We start from the raw sequence: 17,895 nt of genomic DNA on the forward strand, positions 1-17,895 counted from the left end.
GCTACGACGGTTGCCTATTGTTCTACCAGTTACTTTAGAGATTAAGATGCAACATATGTCTTCCTTGTCCCTCCCTCCACATGGCTAATGCTTTGGGGCATGCATCCAGGTGCTGTCTCAACAAAAAGCACCGTATGCCAGGAGGTTTTATTTCCTTTGGAAAGTATGTTGCTCCCTTGCTTTTTTTCTTTTTCTTTTTCTTTTTTTTTTTTTGACATGGTCTCTGCCGTGGAACAATTATCTGGCTTCATATTTAAGGCGTCTGGAGAAGTGCAGCTTTGCAATGGATCTTTTGTTTCGTTGTCATTATTCCCTTGCCTTCAAACATCAGTGCAAGTCCTTCACCCTCCCCATCCCTTCTCAGGGGATCACAGGCATTGGTTATGCGTATGTGGGTGCTTCTTCCTTTCTCTCTCCTCCCCCCTTCCCTCACTAAATTCCTGTTCTTTTAAGGGCGGCTCCGTGYGTGTTAAGATGTCACTGACGTACCCCGGCACAAATACTATTTACAGTGCCTTTGTGCYGGGACTTTCTGGCCGCCGAACTTGCTTCAAGTGACAGCCGAGGAGTGTTTGCACCGTGCAGGTGTTGGCCTTTGTTTGTGCAAAGCGCCCGCGTGCGCAGTCCCAGGGTGGCCCCAGGGGACCGCACGATGGGCTTTGGAGGTGGGGGCACGCGCAGTCTGGTGCTAAGCAAGGAGCTAAATGAATGTCGTCTCCTTCCTCTCTTGTCTGTAATGCAGGGATTGGCACATCTTCATGCCCATCACGTGATTCACAGGGATATCAAAGGGCAAAATGTGTTGCTGACAGAGAAYGCAGAAGTGAAACTCGGTAAGTAGGCGAGCACGTCAGCTTCCCAGTTCACATAGCCTTYGTTTTTTTTTGACATTCCCAGATTAATTTCTTCCTTTAGGAGTGTTGCRTGCTCATTAGCCTGTGCATTTTGTGGCTGTGCTTGTATCAGTCAAGGCTCTGTGCATATGTCCTCCTTTGGGGTGCTGGAAATTGGACTGTTATGTTTTGGTAAAGGTTGTAGGCTTTCAGGCCAGAATCAGTGACTAGATCATTTTGCATCTCCCAGAGTCTCATGTGACTTGGGTTTGTGCTGATTCCATTTATTCTGGACTCAGGAAGTGATGAGGATCACTCTTGTATTTAACTTTAATTAAAATACCACCATGCTGCTCAGGTTCTGGAGACAGATATGTGATCTGGACAGCCCTCTCAGTGCAGCTGTGGTGTGAAGTTCAAAATACAATTCCTGCCCTGGAGTACCTGCTGGGAACAACTCTCATCCCTGGCCTGTTCTTCCCAAGTGGGCATACTCTTTTTCTCTAATCTCTCTCTCTAGTTACTGCACGCTTTAACCTTCTGTGTTTGTATCATTCACCACCTTTTTTTGGTTAAATATAGAACCAGGCTGAAGCCCTCCCACCCAGCCCACATCCCATATGTTTTACATTACACCTTCATGCTGCACGAGGCATGGGAAGACGTCCTGGCTGCCGAAGGAGGAAGCTCTCCAGAGAGCTTTYCTCCTTCTAGGCTGAAGTGGAGCACAGTAGCTCCCAAACCAGTGCTCCCACAGAGCTTTTCTGCGCCAATGTTTCTGTGTCACTCGGATGACGGATCTAGTGACGCTGATGCAGCCGTTGTTAGAGCAGATGCTCTAGTACRGAAAGCTTGTACCACTGCTGTTGTGACTACCGTCATACCAGTATAATTAGGAGGGGAGGGAGAATCAAAGGGAGGAAAGCATTCATGGGCATCTCTCTGGGAACCCATGTCCACAGGTGCCCAAAGTTAGCACCTTTTGAATAATTCTCATCTTTTGCTCCCATCAATGTGTCTGCTCTGTGCATCAGAACAGAGAGCAAATCTCTGAACAACAGATTATTTTTGCTGCCCGATTTTAGGGCAGAAAATGTGGACAGCCAAAAAGAAGACATATTCATGAGTGTGGTTGAGTGTGGTTCTTCCCCAACACTAGCAGTACCTTTGGGAGATGGGGTCCCTCTGTATAGACAAATTTTATTGGCTTCAGCATTTGAGAGGGGAAGAGTCTCTCCTTAGTCTCCAAGACAATAGTTTTGCAGCTGTGCTCTCCCTTTTGGGAAGAGAAAGCTGYACAGGCAGGCCAGAGAGAGGTGCAGAAGAGGTGGTCATGGGCCGCTGTGTTTCTTGACTCTGGTGGCTGAGCGTATTGCATGTGAAACACAAGGACTCGGCTGCCTTGGTATTAATCGTCATATTTCTCTTCAGCATGGTTGTCCCAGAAGGAACATCTACATGRTTTTGTTTCCAAATCATCTTAGAGAAGTTATCGCTACATATTTTTTTTCCCCTCTTGTTTTATTTTAATCTTCTCCCACCCGCAGTGGATTTTGGTGTGAGTGCTCAGCTGGACAGGACAGTTGGCAGGAGAAACACTTTTATTGGAACTCCATACTGGATGGCTCCAGAAGTTATCGCCTGTGATGAAAATCCAGATGCTACATATGATTACAGAGTAAGAATCCTGTTTGCGGAGTAAAACAGATTACACTTGCAGTATGAATGTCCATGGATGATGACAGTTTTTGAGACTTCTYGTCCTTCCTGAGAGTAATTTATTTTGTATAGGTAGATTCTTGTACAAGAGTACAAGGTATGGGTCACTACCAGATTTTGACCTTTCACATTGCTTGTATTGTCATAGCTTCCAGGCATAGGGAGGAGGACTTTAGTGTGCTGTTAAGTACTCAGAAAAGAACCCCTCCCCCCCTCCCAAAAAAAAGACTTTTAAAAGGAAATGTTGATGTTCTCAATTTGTAAGATGTTTGTACTTTAAATTGTGTTTGAATATGTCCCAGTTATTGTAGTAGTTCAGAACAATACATTTTAAGGTGTTGCCTTAAATACAACCACCATCCAGAGAGTGAGTGAACAACAGAAGGAGCTGTTCATACCATGCCTGTTGCTGATTTTGAGATACTATATAAATGTTGATATTCATCCATCTCAGTATTTTTTAAGAAAGATTGTTTTTCCCATAGTTTGCTGCAAACCAAAGACCTAATTACTGCAAAACCATAATTGGCTTGATGGTATTTGCAGTACCCTGAGACTATTACATATATATATTTAAAGCTGTATTTCTCTAAGAAAACCATTCTGAAACCTTCAAAATGCTTATTAGCTTACTCTTATAAAAGCACAAAAGAAGAAAGAGTGTAAAAATATGCAAAAGGTCCTCACTTAGATTAATGGAACTGTTCCAACTTTTACCCCAGAAAGGCAGTGAGGATATCAGAAAACCTATGATTAAGTTCTTACAGTGAATGCAGTTTACTGGACTTGATAGTGATGTTAGCTATCAGTTTATGTAGGTCTAAATTTCCAGGTGATTTCAACTGGTGTTTTTCTACCTTAGAGTAAGATTGAGCCTATTTCTCTTGATTTAACGGCATTTTACAGCCATCTGCTCATTGTACTAAAGATACACTTTAAATCTTTGCAGGATGGAGTTATTAAGAAGGAATGGAGACTAATAAAGGATTAAAAAGATCTCTATTATATTTGTTAATGMAGTAGAAATAAATTCTTTCTGTTTGAACCCACCTGTTCTTTTTTTCTGGGGGGACCTGTAGGAATCTGGAGCAGATAACCCTTTTTTTCCCATCCTTTAGAAAACTCATGGTTCAAAGCTTTTTAAGACCATGGGCCTATGCAGTTTAGYTTAAATGAATGGATTGGACCAAGAGAAACTATTGCCTTGCTGGGTCTGAAAATGCAATTGGCAAGTCATTAGAAATGCTTCTCTGCTCGTAATACAAAAAAGCTTGTGTACTCATTAATTTTCACTTAAAATTTTTTAATCATTATCATCATTAGCCTGGCAGAAATGAACACTCTTTTTTTCAAGAACAGTTAGCTTTTATAAGACTGGTCGCACTCCTTTCGGCAACCTCCCTCCAGCATTTTGCCCCTAAAGCTGTGGGAGTCTCTTGATCTTGTTCCTCGCCAGGACTCTTTCAGCAGTCGCCTATATTTGGCCCTCGCTGGCTGGCCAAATTATACAGGTAACTGCTAGTGAGGGACAATATCCAGAGGTAATGTCTTGAAAGACTCCCACTGAAGGATTCTTCTTCTGTAATGCCTCAAGCAAAGCTGAGGTGGTTGGGAAGGAGCATTTGTTTTGGCTGTAAGTATCATGCAAAACAGAGGCTTCTTACAAGTTTAGAAGCAATGGTTATTTCCCTATCCTTAGAAACCTATTATTTAATTTTGGGGAATAGAAAATATTCAAAAGCATAGCCTGCTAATCTGTGTTTCTTTGCTTATTTTTGCTGGTTTAGACCCTGAAAAAGAGCTAGCATTTTTTTTGTTCATCTTGGTTTTTTATTGTCTTTGTCTTTTGTATGAGAGAACGGATGTAGAGTTTTCCATGAAAAATCTAGGGGAAATTGTTCACTTTTTCTTTTTTAATAAGGGAATATTGAAAATTTCTTCTGTTATTTAATAGACCTAGATTTGAGGCAAATGTATATTTGACTCTCCTAATGTAAATATATTTTTATGTGTTATTAGCAAGTACTATTTGCATACTCTGTATGAATGTGCATCCATTTGTATATATATGATGCGAGAAGTAGCATTTTATGATACTGTTAGAAGAAAAAGTAGCTTATGCTATTTAAATAGCCTTGGTATTTGGTTTCAGTCTCACCTACAGGGCCTCTGTAAATAGTACGCTTTTACTGTCTAAATGGAGAAATGGACCTACTAACATATGGTCTCTATCTCTCTCTTTGCAGAGTGACCTTTGGTCGTGTGGCATTACAGCCATTGAGATGGCAGAAGGAGCTCCCCGTAAGTGATACGTGTGCTTTCCCAGTGGGCTGATTRAGGCTGAACTGTACACTTAGGAGATGCTGGTTGTAATCTAAGCCTAGCTTTGAGGTTTCTGAGAGGGTCCTGTTATTTCTGTTCTCTTTGGTATAATATATATACCAATATATATAAATATAAAATCCCATAAATAGAAATGCTTTTGATAAAACTAAGATAGTATTTAAGCATTACAGTGAAATAAATTAATTTCTCTAGTCTGAATATTTGGAAGGTAATCAAGCTTTAAATGTCCTTCTTATGAATATGATATGGTTTGGAATTATGCCYTGCTTTCTCTACGGCCTACCTGGGATGTTTAAATCACATCCAAGGAGAGTTGCAGTGGGCATCTGGAAAATAGACATTAATCAAAAATGCTTCTGTAGCACTCTTTTCTGTGTTGATTTTCCATCACTCTGCRTAATGGTACATCTTCTTTTGTTTCAACTCGTCATGAGTGGTGTTGATCTTCCTTAGAAATGATGTGGCTTAAACTGTAAAGCCATCTTCAACACAGAGTATTGAACTTAATGTTCACTGCTTGAGAATATTCATGAGCTGATACTGATATTTTTTAGAGAAACCTTGAAAATCAAAAATGCACAACTCTATAGCTTTTTCTTCTCCTCACATACTTACTGCTTGTGAATAATGAAGCATACAGATGATATTTTTGAGGAGGAAAGGAGGATTTACAGAACAAAGAAACAAATTATGCGTATTGTTTTTTTTTAGTGTTAACTTTTATGAAAATCCTTTATTAATGAACAGGCAAATATGCTTCCCTCATCCCCAAATAGAGTACTATGTTTAAAAATAACAGCCCGAGATATCCAAGTTAGTTAATACATTTTCTTACACATAAGCAAAATAATCCCCCCATCTCAACAGCCCACCTTGACAACCCTCTCTGAAATGATCAAGTTGAGAATGAAGTATTGACATCTTCCTGGCTAGAAAATGGTCATTTCATTATAGCTTCTGACTGATTTTACTCATTTATTTTTAAATGTAAAATTWATAAAATGAAGCACAATGTTCTTGTTTTGATTCATGTTTTTAAAAGTCTGATTTTTTTTTTCCTGCCTTCCTAATTTCATGTTTGTATGAGTGCCCATATGAGAGCTGCTCCCAGGGTACCTCACCCAGCACCATCTTAACAGTATTTGAGCTACCACTGGAYGTCCTTTCTGTTTTACTTGTTTGTTCAGGACACTGTGTTGCCTAGCTGGCTCACAATTAAAAGGACTGTCACTGGGTTTTGCAAGCCTGGAACTGGRCAATGATATTTTTCATTTCCAAACAGAAGCAGAGGTTCTGGTTTGGCCTCTTTTAGTGAAAAATCACAGGAATGGCTTTTGAGAAGCAAGCAAAGTTTCATGTAAATCCTAAGCAGTGCTCATCTCAGGCTGTCCTTTGGTGTGTGGGATCTGTGTGCTCTGAAAGGTCCATCCCTAAACTTGCTGCTCTGATAGGAGCCACAGGGATCCAGGGACCGTACGTGCAAAGAGTATATTGCCTCTTATCTCTGAGTACAGAGCCTTCTTCCCATCAGTCTGTGTTGCCTRAATTTCTGCTGTGTGGAAAACATTATCACTTCCAACAGTGCCTATTGAGGCTGAGACTGATGGTGCAAGATGTCAAACATAGAAAGATGGTAGAAATGGAGAATTTGCTCAGAGCCTCCTTTCTGTCAGCTCTGAAGTGGGGGCTTTTGTTCTGGAACAGGACAGAAGACAACTCTGCAGAGATCTCCGACTCCCATTTAACATCTGCTGAAGCCAGTGGACTTTTCTTGTTGACAGTGGCGAGTCTGCATTTTKATTCCGCAGGAAACCCTTTTTGTTTATGCAGATCCTTCATTACTCTAAGACCAGCAGGTCTTGGAATAAATAAAAAGTCCACTAGTTTGGACAGTAGAAATGAGGATATGTCCTGCTTTATTTGTTTGCCTAGTGGGAGAGGAGGCATGTGGAGTAAATGAGCTTGTATAGGAAGGTAACTGTCATTCTTCCCATCCATCAYGATCTTTTCTGGGCATCGTCTTAACCAAAACATAAGCTAGATGACTTTGGGGTGGAGGAGAGCTGTGCACAATTGTTCCCGTCATGGTTGAGTCTGCAGGTTAACCTGCGTCTGGATTTCTTTTTCTTTTCGGGGCCTCCCTTCACACATTGAGCTATGGAATTGTCATTTTCATTTAATTCCGTTTAGTTGTGTTCCTATTTGTATTTCCTGTATAAGTGATTGGGTTTGTGGGAATGCTTGTGGCAGCTGAAACCATGGTCTTGATGGACTCAATCTTGAGAAGACAGAGCACTATGAAGCAAATATCTTAATTTTTCTATTTGGTTTTGTTTTCTTCCCTTCAGCACTTTGTGACATGCATCCCATGAGAGCGCTCTTTCTGATACCCAGAAACCCTCCCCCACGGTTAAAATCCAAGAAATGGTATGTAGTAGTTTCTGGTTTGTGAGCCCATTTTGTATCGCAATGCTTTCTTGCATTTCACAGCATGTTGCTTTGCTATTGCTTCCACAGAACAGTAAAGCAGTTGAAGTTGGCTAAAATCAATCTGCTGTTATCTTCTGTGCCATTGAATCAAAGCATAAAATAAAAAGTGTGCATTGATTATTTTAGTTCTGTTTACCTCAGAGAAATTTTATCTTTGAATACAGGAAATATAAAAAAAAACAAGCTTTTTTCTTGACAGAACAGCATCCATATTAAGGCAGCAAGTGGTACCCTGTTTTTTAAAAATAAATTCCTGCAGCATTCTTAATATGCAGTATGTTTTCTCAGAAGTAGCATAATAAAGAAACAGAACAGTACTCTAGTGTTCTAGCTGTTAAGTTGAAAGGAGCTATTAAAACTAATGAAGGCTTTTACTATAATTATTGTAAATGATTGAAATTGAGTGTGCACCACTTGCCAGCTGAGAAGAATCCATTAGTATCAGAGGATTTCCTCCCAGTTACTGGTTACAACTGGCATGTATGAAACAGAAATATTCCCTAGAAAGAGGTTTCATATAGATTGAATRTGATCACAGGATGCTGTGAACCTGTCAAAATAATGAAGTGATGTGACTGCTTATTCAGTATCAACATAATAGAAATTTGGCTTGCTACTGGGCTTGGTGTTTGCCTGAATCGGCTTATTTATGCACTTGTATCTATCAGGGCTCTCACACTTGCTTTCTGCGTATATTAAAGGATAGAGRTGCATGTACAGTATTTGCATGTGCTTTTCTTGCACCTTTTTGCTTGGAAGCATAACATTTGGTGTGGAGACTAACAAAAAATGGTGAGGATGTYTTGAATTTCACTTTTTAGGCTGGAGTGGGAAAATGAAACAACAGATGGAAACCGTTTTGGTTTTTACACTTAGCCATTCAGTGGAGGTGTTTGCCACCCAAGGATGGCAACAGCTTGAGGGCACCTAACAATCAGAAAGTGAATCTGGCCAAAGCCAAGGCTGCTGTGATTCAGCTGCTTTCATTGAGTGAAATGAATGGCAGGTTATGAGAAAATAGGCCAAGTGAAGAAAAATACAACTCTGAGTATTTTCAGTATTGATGCTTTGCTTGTTGAATGATTTTTATCTGGACAGGCCTCCTTTCAGGAGTTAACTGAAGTGTGATTTTAGCAAGGTGTGCTCCAGTTTAAGGAGYTTCTGTACCCTGCTGCTTTATTCCACGTACAGCAGTTGCGGCGTACGTTCAGTTCTGTTAGGGCCCTTGAATTGCGTCAGTGAGAATACGACCCAAGGTGCCTATGTTAAACAAACGGGCCCCGTTCAGCCCTCACATAGTTTTCTGCAAAGAATTGTGCGTGGCTTCTCAGGTAAAAATGAAAATAATCTTAAATTCTTGCAAAGCTGTCTCTCTGCACCCAGGTGCGTATGAAAGTAGCTTAGTGTTACGTGCGCTAGTGGAATGTTGGCAGCGATTCTTGCGGCTTTCCTCRCGGCTTTTCTGAAGGAGACGTGCCCTCAGATAGCGTGGGCAGGCGGAGACGCACCAGAGCTGCCCTGCCCGTGCTCCGAGCGAGCTGGGCGCAAGCCAGCTCCGGTCCAGGAGCAGSAGAACTGGGTCTGCATGAATCGCCTTCGCGAACGTGTCCTGCCTTTCAGGGCAGTGATGCCGGTGGAAGAGGGCACGTCACTGTGACGCTGTGTCAAAGCACTGCACGTACGTGTGCATCGCCCTGCGTCCGTCCGGCCTCGTGTGCAGCGGGGGCAAGCCCAGGTCTGGTTTGTCGGCACGCCTTCAAACCGTGCTTGAACCATCCTCTGGGACATGCTGCTCTTAGAGGAAAGGAATTAAATTTTGGGGTGGAACGGAAAAAAATATTTGAGCTGAGTTTTAGCTATGGTTTAGTTTTGTTTTTATTTTCCCCTGTCTGCTTTCTCAGGTCAAAAAAGTTCTTCAGCTTTATAGAAGGTTGTCTAGTGAAGAATTATATGCAGCGACCTTCTACAGAACAACTTTTGAAACATCCATTTATACGTGACCAACCAAATGAAAGGCAAGTCCGAATCCAACTTAAGGACCATATAGACAGGACCAGAAAGAAGAGAGGAGAGAAAGGTATGCAGCTTCTAAAAGTCAAGACTTCTGACTTATTAAAAATACATACTTTTGTCCAGCTTTGCATTCCAAATCACCCCCTCTTACCTTCCCCTCCCCCCCCCAAAAAAAAAACAGCTCAAACCCTTGAAAGATTCTTTTTTAATTAATTTATGTTTTGACTATCAACAGACTTTTATGTTTTGTTCTGTCTTTCTGCATAGCATGTATCAATTGCAAGCGTCTTATTTTCAGTAAGTTACAATTACTCACTTCTAGGCCACTACCTCTTCCAGACAAAGATTAAACAGTGTTTAGGAAGATATTGGCATATTCCTTCCTTCTCTTTCTTGTTTTATGGTATGTTCATTCCTGGATTGATGCCATAAATCAGACTCACATGCAGGAAATAACCCATCCCAAGAGCTGTGAAGTCCATGTCTTGGGCAGCYGGTGCTCTTTATTCAGGTGGTGTGGAGGTTTTCCAAGTGTCTTGTCTTATACTGAAAATGTGGTGTCCTTTAGAGATCTCGCTGAAAGCCTCCTGGAAAGCACTATGCTGCTTTATGTATGTGGGATGGTGTGCTGGAAAATGCAGGATGAGCTCTAGGGTCTGAGGTGAATCTTGTCTCTGCAGGGGCTGGGARTTGGTTCATGAAGGTGCTAGTACAAGTCCCAAGTGTCCTAAAATTTGGAGATAAAGCACTACTTAGGCCATTGTTTCTTTCCCGCTAGATGAGACTGAGTATGAATACAGTGGAAGCGAGGAAGAGGAGGAGGAAGTGCCTGAACAAGAAGGAGAGCCGAGGTAATATTGCTGTTTGGAGGGCTCTGCATGCTCCACTCCAGGAGGTCTAAAAATCTGTGATTGTAAATCAGAAGCACACTAAACTTCTGTCTCTGACTAAGTGCATGCACTAGCCACGCAAACCCTGCCACACAAAGTGTTTGAATACCTTTTCTGTGACTGCGAAAGGTTCTAAGCTTCCCCTCACATGGCTTAGTGCCAGAGAGCTCTGGATGGAGGGAGATTTACAGCGAATGTGATCGGGCAGAGGGTTCTGGTCAGGGGATCCAAAATGTCCAAGCTGGTCCTTGTTTTGGTTGGCCTCATTTCAYACCTTCTACTGAGAGCATTATTTGATATGTATCCAGTGTCTTCATTCTGAAAAAAACAGAATTAAAATTTAAAGGGACGGTATATTTTATTAATGTTCCCCCTGCCTTGGAAAAAGTGTTTAATGGCCCATCAGGCTTTATCRTAAGGGAGGCCTTAACTTCCTCTTCTTGCAGTTCCATTGTCAATGTGCCTGGAGAATCAACCCTCCGACGTGATTTCCTGCGGCTGCAGCAGGAAAACAAGGAACGGTCCGAGGCCCTTCGGAGGCAGCAGCTGCTGCAGGAGCAGCAGCTCCGCGAGCAGGAGGAGTACAAGAGGCAGCTGCTGGCAGAGAGRCAGAAGCGCATCGAGCAGCAGAAGGAGCAAAGGAGACGACTAGAAGAGGTAGAAGCAAGAAGGCTGGAGCTCGAGTGGCAGGAGCCTCTGTTCCACTTGTTTTTCCCATTTCCACACCCATTTAAAAAGAGCTCCCTGTAGTCCCAGCACATCTCAGGAAAGAAAACAGCACGTACAAATCCCTTGGCAAATGTAAAACAAAGCACTTAAATCCATGTCTGGCTACTTAAATATGAGCAGTCGCCTAAAACACCAAATATCCAGCAGCTCCTATGGAGGCAGTGGGTGCCGAGGCCTGGTTGTTTGAAGGGGTACTGGGAGGGGGGGCTGTATCTTGGTCCCTGTTTGAAAGAAGAGGCAACAAATCTAGACTTTGGGTAGCTATACAGAAGGGGAGACATTAATTATATGACTCTTTAAGTGGTCAGTGCCCCAAGGTGACTTTTTTTGGGGGGGAAGGGGGGTCATTACGTGCTTAGAATTTYGCTTTAAAACTTTCACAAACATCTGTGTTCGGCACTCGTTCATGGTAGGTAGAAGCCTATTTTTTGATGTACTACTCTTTCATCCACAGTAGCCTGATGAATAATTCTTCCTACCCTGATTCATAAATAAGAAATACAAATATGATTTATAAATCTGTGGAAAAATTATGTAAGATTTATAGAAGTAAATCATACTTTTGTGATATGTTAAATGTGCAGTTTGCATACACTACCTGAGGACTTAAAAGAAAAATCAGTAAGTGTATACATATACAATMTTGTTTTGCCCTAGTTTTCATAAGATCTCATACGATCTTATATRTGCTTAGGTATATATATAAATGGAATATTCAGTGTAGGTTTCAGAGGTAGAATGATTTCAAAACAGTTTTGCAGGCCAAAGCTGGATGTGAGAGCTAAAGTGAAACCAATCATCTGGCTCTTTGGGAAGTGCAGGGTCAAATTCCAGTTGTCCTTAAGTGACCTCTGTTGTTTGAGTTGCTGTTTCAACTGTTCACTCAGCTAGGATGGAAAAGCTACACCCAGTCTAGTCTTCCAAATGCTGGCGATGTTGATTCGCATCCCGACTTTTAAATTTCACGTGATGTGTTTGCATAACAACTGATGCAAGGTTCCAGCTAGGCTTTTGCACGTTWCGGCCCTTTTGCCTCCTTTCCAGTATGCACGCAAATTTAGTGCTGCTGTAGGGAGAAACTGGTAGCAAGGACTTAGCCACACGTGGAGCAGAAGATGGGATAAGGGGGAGACATGTAAACTCCGTTTCTCTTCTGTTTCTTCCCCACCCTTCTGCAACTGCCAAGATAAACATCTTTGCTCTTCCAGCTGTAGGCCTGTTTTTAGACTCTTGCTCTGTAGCAGTTTGGCAGAGGTGGGAGGAAGGTGATAAAATGAGGCTAGGCACAAAGTTAACATGGGACAATATGAAAACTGTGGTTTTTTTTTTAGTATTATGAAAGGCAAATAAAAGTTATCGCTTAGCCTCTAAAATTTGCCTAGTATGGGAGTCAATGAGTTCTTTTAAATGCCTCTATAATCTCTAAGGTTCTGCAGAGGGATTTTTTTTTTKGTGTGGAAGGGGATTATGATTAAATTATCTAGTTTGTTTATCTTCAGTGATCAATGCAATCTTTAAAATCTGGAATTTCTGTTTAGAATAAAGGAGATGCTAGTGCTAATAATAGAAAAAAAATGCATCTCTTTGTACAGAGCTGAAGGTTAGCTTTTTTGGAATGTTTTAATGAGCAATTAAAAAGCAAATGCAGTTACCTGAAAGTTATGATTAATCAGTCCTGTTCCCTCTTAAAATACAAACCAGAACCAACAACTTCAGCATGACATGACAGTGCATACTGTAGGTTGATAAATTAGTGAATAAAGTTACATAGTAAACCATGTGAAGTTTGAGAGAGAAGAGCTTTTGCTTTTTATTGAACCTATAACCTCTGCCTGGTTCCCTTAGATATGTAAATATGAATGATGAGCTATAAAGCTTCCCTTTTTCAAGTTGGGAGGATGTTGTTCTTAAAGGGAGTTATTAAAAAAAAGAGTGACTAATATCAAGCACTTAAATGCATTTAGTCCAYTGGATCTTCTGTTGGAAAAATGTGTGATCCTGAGTGATTCTCAGCAAACARCAGCCAAAACAAACTCTGTTTAAGATGGGGGAAGGGTGAYAGACACATATTTAGATAACATCAGTGTTGTGACACAATGGAATGCCAAAATATTGAAATGTTGTTGCTTTGTCCTTAACTTACCCCCTGTGTTGATGAAGCCAGGAAGCAAGGAGAAGCTTGGTGATGTGAATTAAGTTTAGTATTAGACATTGAATCTCTGGGCTTCCATCTGTTTATTGGAATTTTTACCAGCTGTGGCYTTCTTGTAATATTTGGTTGTGCAGAGTAAATGTGTATTTTGGTAAACCTGTTTGAYAATCTTAGACAAGAATTTTGTGCATTAGATAATCTCCCTGGATGGGTTGCTTATACCCCTTTTTCCCTCCCCCTCCCCACCTTTCCTAAATTAAAAATGAGAGTTTGTTCTTACAATGCTGGCACAGAGCCTAGACAGTTTTGACTGAGACTGCTACAGGAACGATGTTTAGGACATCTGCCAAAAACTGTGTAATTCTCAGCAGTATTAGAGAAAAGATTACTTTCTGTTAAAAAGGCACATAGGTGACTACCAAGGCCAGTTGTTGCAGGGGCCGTTATAATTTTTGTATTACGTAAGAGGCAAAAATCACAGATGGTCGAAGTGTAGAAAATTATTTGATACATTGTGGAAGGGGATTGCTCCTCTCCTTCTTTTTTTTAAAAAAATTGGTGCAAATGTTAACTGTTAACATTTAAATGTTAACATAAATATCATCTGTATCACTTTAAATGCTCTAAATGGTTAAAACAAGAAATCAGAGCTTTTCTAGGCCATTCTAACGTGTTTCTGTTCAGCCAAAAGTAGACATCAGTGCTTGGTGTGATAGGTATGGAAAGGCATTTGAATTTACACTTTGCAAAAATCAGTCTGGTTTGGCAAATTCARAATTAGCTGTAATAGAATCCCGTTCTGTGTGGACCTTCTCAGTTCAGGATGGTTGRATTAAATAATGTCTCTGTTCCTGGTTACAGGAACCTACGATGGATGTTTTTGAAGTGATAGGGATGGAACTCCATTGGCAAGTAGTGCAGTCCAGCAGAAGTGGATTTGAGGAGCATGAGTGATTGAAGTGCTGAGGACCCAAACACTTCAATACATGTGTTTGAAGACAGGAGGGGTTACTTTGRATTAGCTGTGGTCTAGACTGCATACCTGCTTGTGGTTGAGGTGCATCTGACTTTTTAATTCTATCCAAAAGGTGTGGTTGGCACTCCAAGACCGCTTCAAAATATGAAACAAAACCCCGTAAGTGGAGATGGTTGGATGATACACATCAAAAGGGCACTCCTGATCTGAACTCAGATGCTAATGTAGATATGCCCACAGGTGCTTTTTGCCAGGACTTTGTTTCTTTTAGAAAGGGAGGTTATTTGTACCTACTTCATTTGCATTGCCTGCAGTTTGGATTAGGTAAGAAGTACTGAATAAGAGGTTCCACTTCTGACTTCTCTCAAGTATGGGCAAAGAAAAAGCGTCTTCCAGTCCTCCTCCTACAATGCTACCAGGCTACCTAGTTCTTCATGGAAGAATCATTACTAAATGTATGTATCATCCTTCTTCTGAATATAAGACAAAGTAATAGTATTCTATGAATAAAAAATTAGAAAGTCTGTATTCATCTATTGTAACTTACTGTATGAACTATGTCCCTGGATTGTTTGTGTATACCAACTGCRTGTGTAGTTGTATTGCCCCCTCCTGGTAAATGATGCTCTACTGCATGGTTGTCCATTGGGAGATGTCAGAGTACCATTAGGAGATCATCGTTAATGCACCTTATAGTCAGTTAAGGAGCCAGGGCATATGTACTRTATTTTCTGCCTTTTTTTTTTTCTTGGACATGGTAATGTTTTGTTGAATACAGAAAATTGAGATGATGTTCTGTTAAAATGCTGTTTCAGCATTTCTGAAATTTCTTTAAAGTTTTTCCCCTTACCTTCTAGTTAACAGCTAGCTCTTTGAACTTAGTCTTTTCATCGGACATGTACAAAAAGGTTGGTAATCTCATATCCAACTAAAGAATATCTGTATAGGCGTCTGTAATTTCAGGTCTGTAGTTGTTATCTAAATGGGCATGTACAGGAATAGTATTTTAAATCAGGATTATTTAATGTTTAGTAGTGTATGATAAGAATTGAAGTATCTATCTCAAACACACTTTCAAGATGTAGAAGTGCAAGTTCTATAAACAGAGCTTGTATTTGTTTTAATTCAGCCYAGAAATTGTAATGTTTTTCCCTCTTCCTTCCCTCTCCTTTGGGCAAACTTAAAGGACAGAGTCTTTCAGTATATCCTCATGGAAGTGTTACTAAAACTGGTTGGGAAGGTGACCTTAYGCCGTCAGAGTCATGGTAGGAAGTCAGCCAAAGGGCTGCTTCTAAAGCCAGCTTGGGTCAGTGGCAGCTTGCAGCTAAACAGTTTTGACATTGCTTTTGCCAAAATTTAGAGTAGGACCTGAGGGATATTTGTCGCAGTAGGTTTCCTTTCCCTGTGCTTTTAAAAGCAAATTCTGTTTTGTTAGCGGCCAGTAGTTGAGTGCTCAGGTTTCAAAGACCATGTTCAAAGGAAGTGAAAGTTTTCCCTTATGGCTAGTTCTGGGCATGACCAGATCGTGTCCAGCTTTTTTGTGCCAGGTACCTTGCGTTTCACCCACTTGGCAGGGAGRCTGAAGTGATTTCTGACAGGAAATTGAAGTGATGCAGAGAAACCCCATCTCTCTGTGTGCTTTGGCGCACAGACAATAGCGCACTTTGCTTTGGAGATTTGACTTAAATACGCACTGGTAGCAGAGAATGTTGKTTTTTTTTCCCCTCTTCTTTTACTGATAAGTATTAGTAGATATCTATTGTAGGCGCTGAGCTAGCGATCCTGTTCGGTATTTGCTTAAGAATCTGTTCTTTTAAAGTGGAATGGATTTTGATATCATGGGAGATCAGTCCTCTTAGTCAGTTCTGAACTTCTGTTCTTTTTATCTTATTAAGTTCAGTTATTTATAATTATTGCTAAAAATTTCTCCACTGACTCAAACAGTGATGAATTTGTTTCTTTGGAATGACCTAAAGTCCAGCCGTCTCCCTTGTAATGAAAATGATGCCATCCCAAGATTTGCAATACATCCACTGAATGATGTCAACAAAATGTTGTTAGACAGATAGGCTTCATATGTTTAAGAAGTTTTTGAGCTGATAAATGTGCACAGCAGTGTGTTGTTCCTTACATCCTCAGGGCAACGGAATTATTGTACTTGACATCTTAGTTTTCTTTAAAAAAAAAGAGCCTGTCAAACTTGATTAGCCAAGAGGCACCTGAATATGTTGACTTAAATATAGAAATTGTTTGACACAGATGTTTATATTCAGAAATAAAAGTGCCTACTTAATCCTTTTAAAGTGCTTAAAAGTGAAAGAAGGGAAGGARGTGAAACCTGTGAAATCCACTGTGTTCGTGTTCTGTAATAGCTGCCTTGGAGCACTTTTACTATTTTTGTATCTCTGTGAATTGAAGTTGTTTAAATGAGAGAAAAACCTAGTGGATGTATTTAGTTAGGAGAGGAGATGCAAGAGCATGGAAGCTTTGTTTCCGAGAACATACAGAAAACACAGGAGAGAAAAGAACTTAGGTCTTGTGGCAGGAGAAGATAYKAGCGAAYCCAGGATGAATTTGTAGAGAAGGAAGTACAATGTTGTAGTTACAAAGTGGGTATATTTAAACAGAGATCTTCAAGAAAGATAYGTATTTCGTAAAACTGCAGCTAGTTAACAGACCTGGGAAGCATCCCATTTTATTTAAGTATTACCAATTCTTACTATGTGTTACCTACTTTTACTTCAAAGCTTATACCCTACCTTGGGGTCAGTATTGATCCCAGAAGACAGGAAAAGCTGTTGAACTTTTAGTTACTTCACAGACATGTAGGGTAATCTCCTCAGCAAAGAAGGCTCATCCCATGAGGAAACAGCATCTGTTCGGAGTGTCTTAAGATTGACAAATCCATGTCAGCTTTGCCTCAAACAAAAAATGAGGGTGATTTCATTGACTTAAATGTGAAAATAATAACCAGTGTAATTCTTTATTGTGTTTTTTTTTTTGATACTGAATTAAATGTGACCATGCTTTTTTTGTCTAAATTTCTTTTTATGATTTTCAGCATATTGTAGAAAACTACAGTGAAAGTAGATGCTGTAGAGAAATTCCCAGCTGATGGCTGAACAGGAGACAGCTGGGTCTTTTGACACTTAGGGAGCTGTGGGAGGCTGCCTGTGATTTTGATGTAGGTGGAGTAACTGGAAGCTTCTGCAGAAATGCAGGAAGAGTTGGTCACAACTGTATGGACTTTTAAATGTCTTCTCTGAATTTCAAAAATACTTCCTAGAGCTGTTTTCCAGATYCTTTTCAGACTTAGGATGACTTATCAGCACCAGTTTACATTTGGATCATACATGGAAGATTACTGTGTAACCATAGAAGCTTAGCTCAGCTCTTTTTCGTGTTTTAAACATAGGTGCTTTTGATGTTCTGGGAGAGGCTGAGGTGCTGTTGGTCAGCCGTCATAGGCAGAGTTTTGGGCAGTACATTAAATAGAGCTTGTTTGTTGCCCCAACAACACCAAATTCTTAGCAGACTATGTTAAGAGTGAAGCTGCTTACCAAGAACTCAAGTGATTGTCATTTGAGTTTTAGCTCGTTCAGTGGGGTTAGTAGTTTCCTTCTGGCAATGTGTATGAGTTCAGTGTGTTGAAGTCAAGAAAATAGTCACTTTGGTTAATGCTTGAGTTCAGCAGTTCTTCAAAGATTGAGGTTTCAGTTTAAGCCCCTCTTGGTTTTGAGCAGCAGT

The 17,895-nt window shown here is 40.5% G+C and overlaps 1 protein-coding gene across 1 annotated transcript in view; it reads left to right on the plus strand.

Moving 5' to 3' along the window:
• Positions 1 to 17,895, plus strand: part of MAP4K4 (mitogen-activated protein kinase kinase kinase kinase 4) — a gene marked incomplete at its 5' end in the record, with an annotated part of 164,309 nt that overhangs the window by 107,473 nt on the left and 38,941 nt on the right. Inside the window, 7 exons of the mRNA XM_085321502.1 lie at positions 743 to 833; positions 2,381 to 2,511; positions 4,799 to 4,853; positions 7,247 to 7,325; positions 9,290 to 9,465; positions 10,180 to 10,252; positions 10,738 to 10,948. Coding sequence (XP_085177628.1) covers positions 743 to 833; positions 2,381 to 2,511; positions 4,799 to 4,853; positions 7,247 to 7,325; positions 9,290 to 9,465; positions 10,180 to 10,252; positions 10,738 to 10,948 — 816 coding nt within the window. The remainder of the gene's footprint in view (positions 1 to 742; positions 834 to 2,380; positions 2,512 to 4,798; positions 4,854 to 7,246; positions 7,326 to 9,289; positions 9,466 to 10,179; positions 10,253 to 10,737; positions 10,949 to 17,895) is intronic.

The sequence above is a fragment of the Rhea americana genome, unplaced genomic scaffold, assembly GCF_003343005.1.
Source record: "Rhea americana isolate MKP2758 unplaced genomic scaffold, rheAme1 scaffold_7, whole genome shotgun sequence".
In the NCBI taxonomy this organism is placed as follows: Eukaryota; Metazoa; Chordata; class Aves; order Rheiformes; family Rheidae; genus Rhea; species Rhea americana.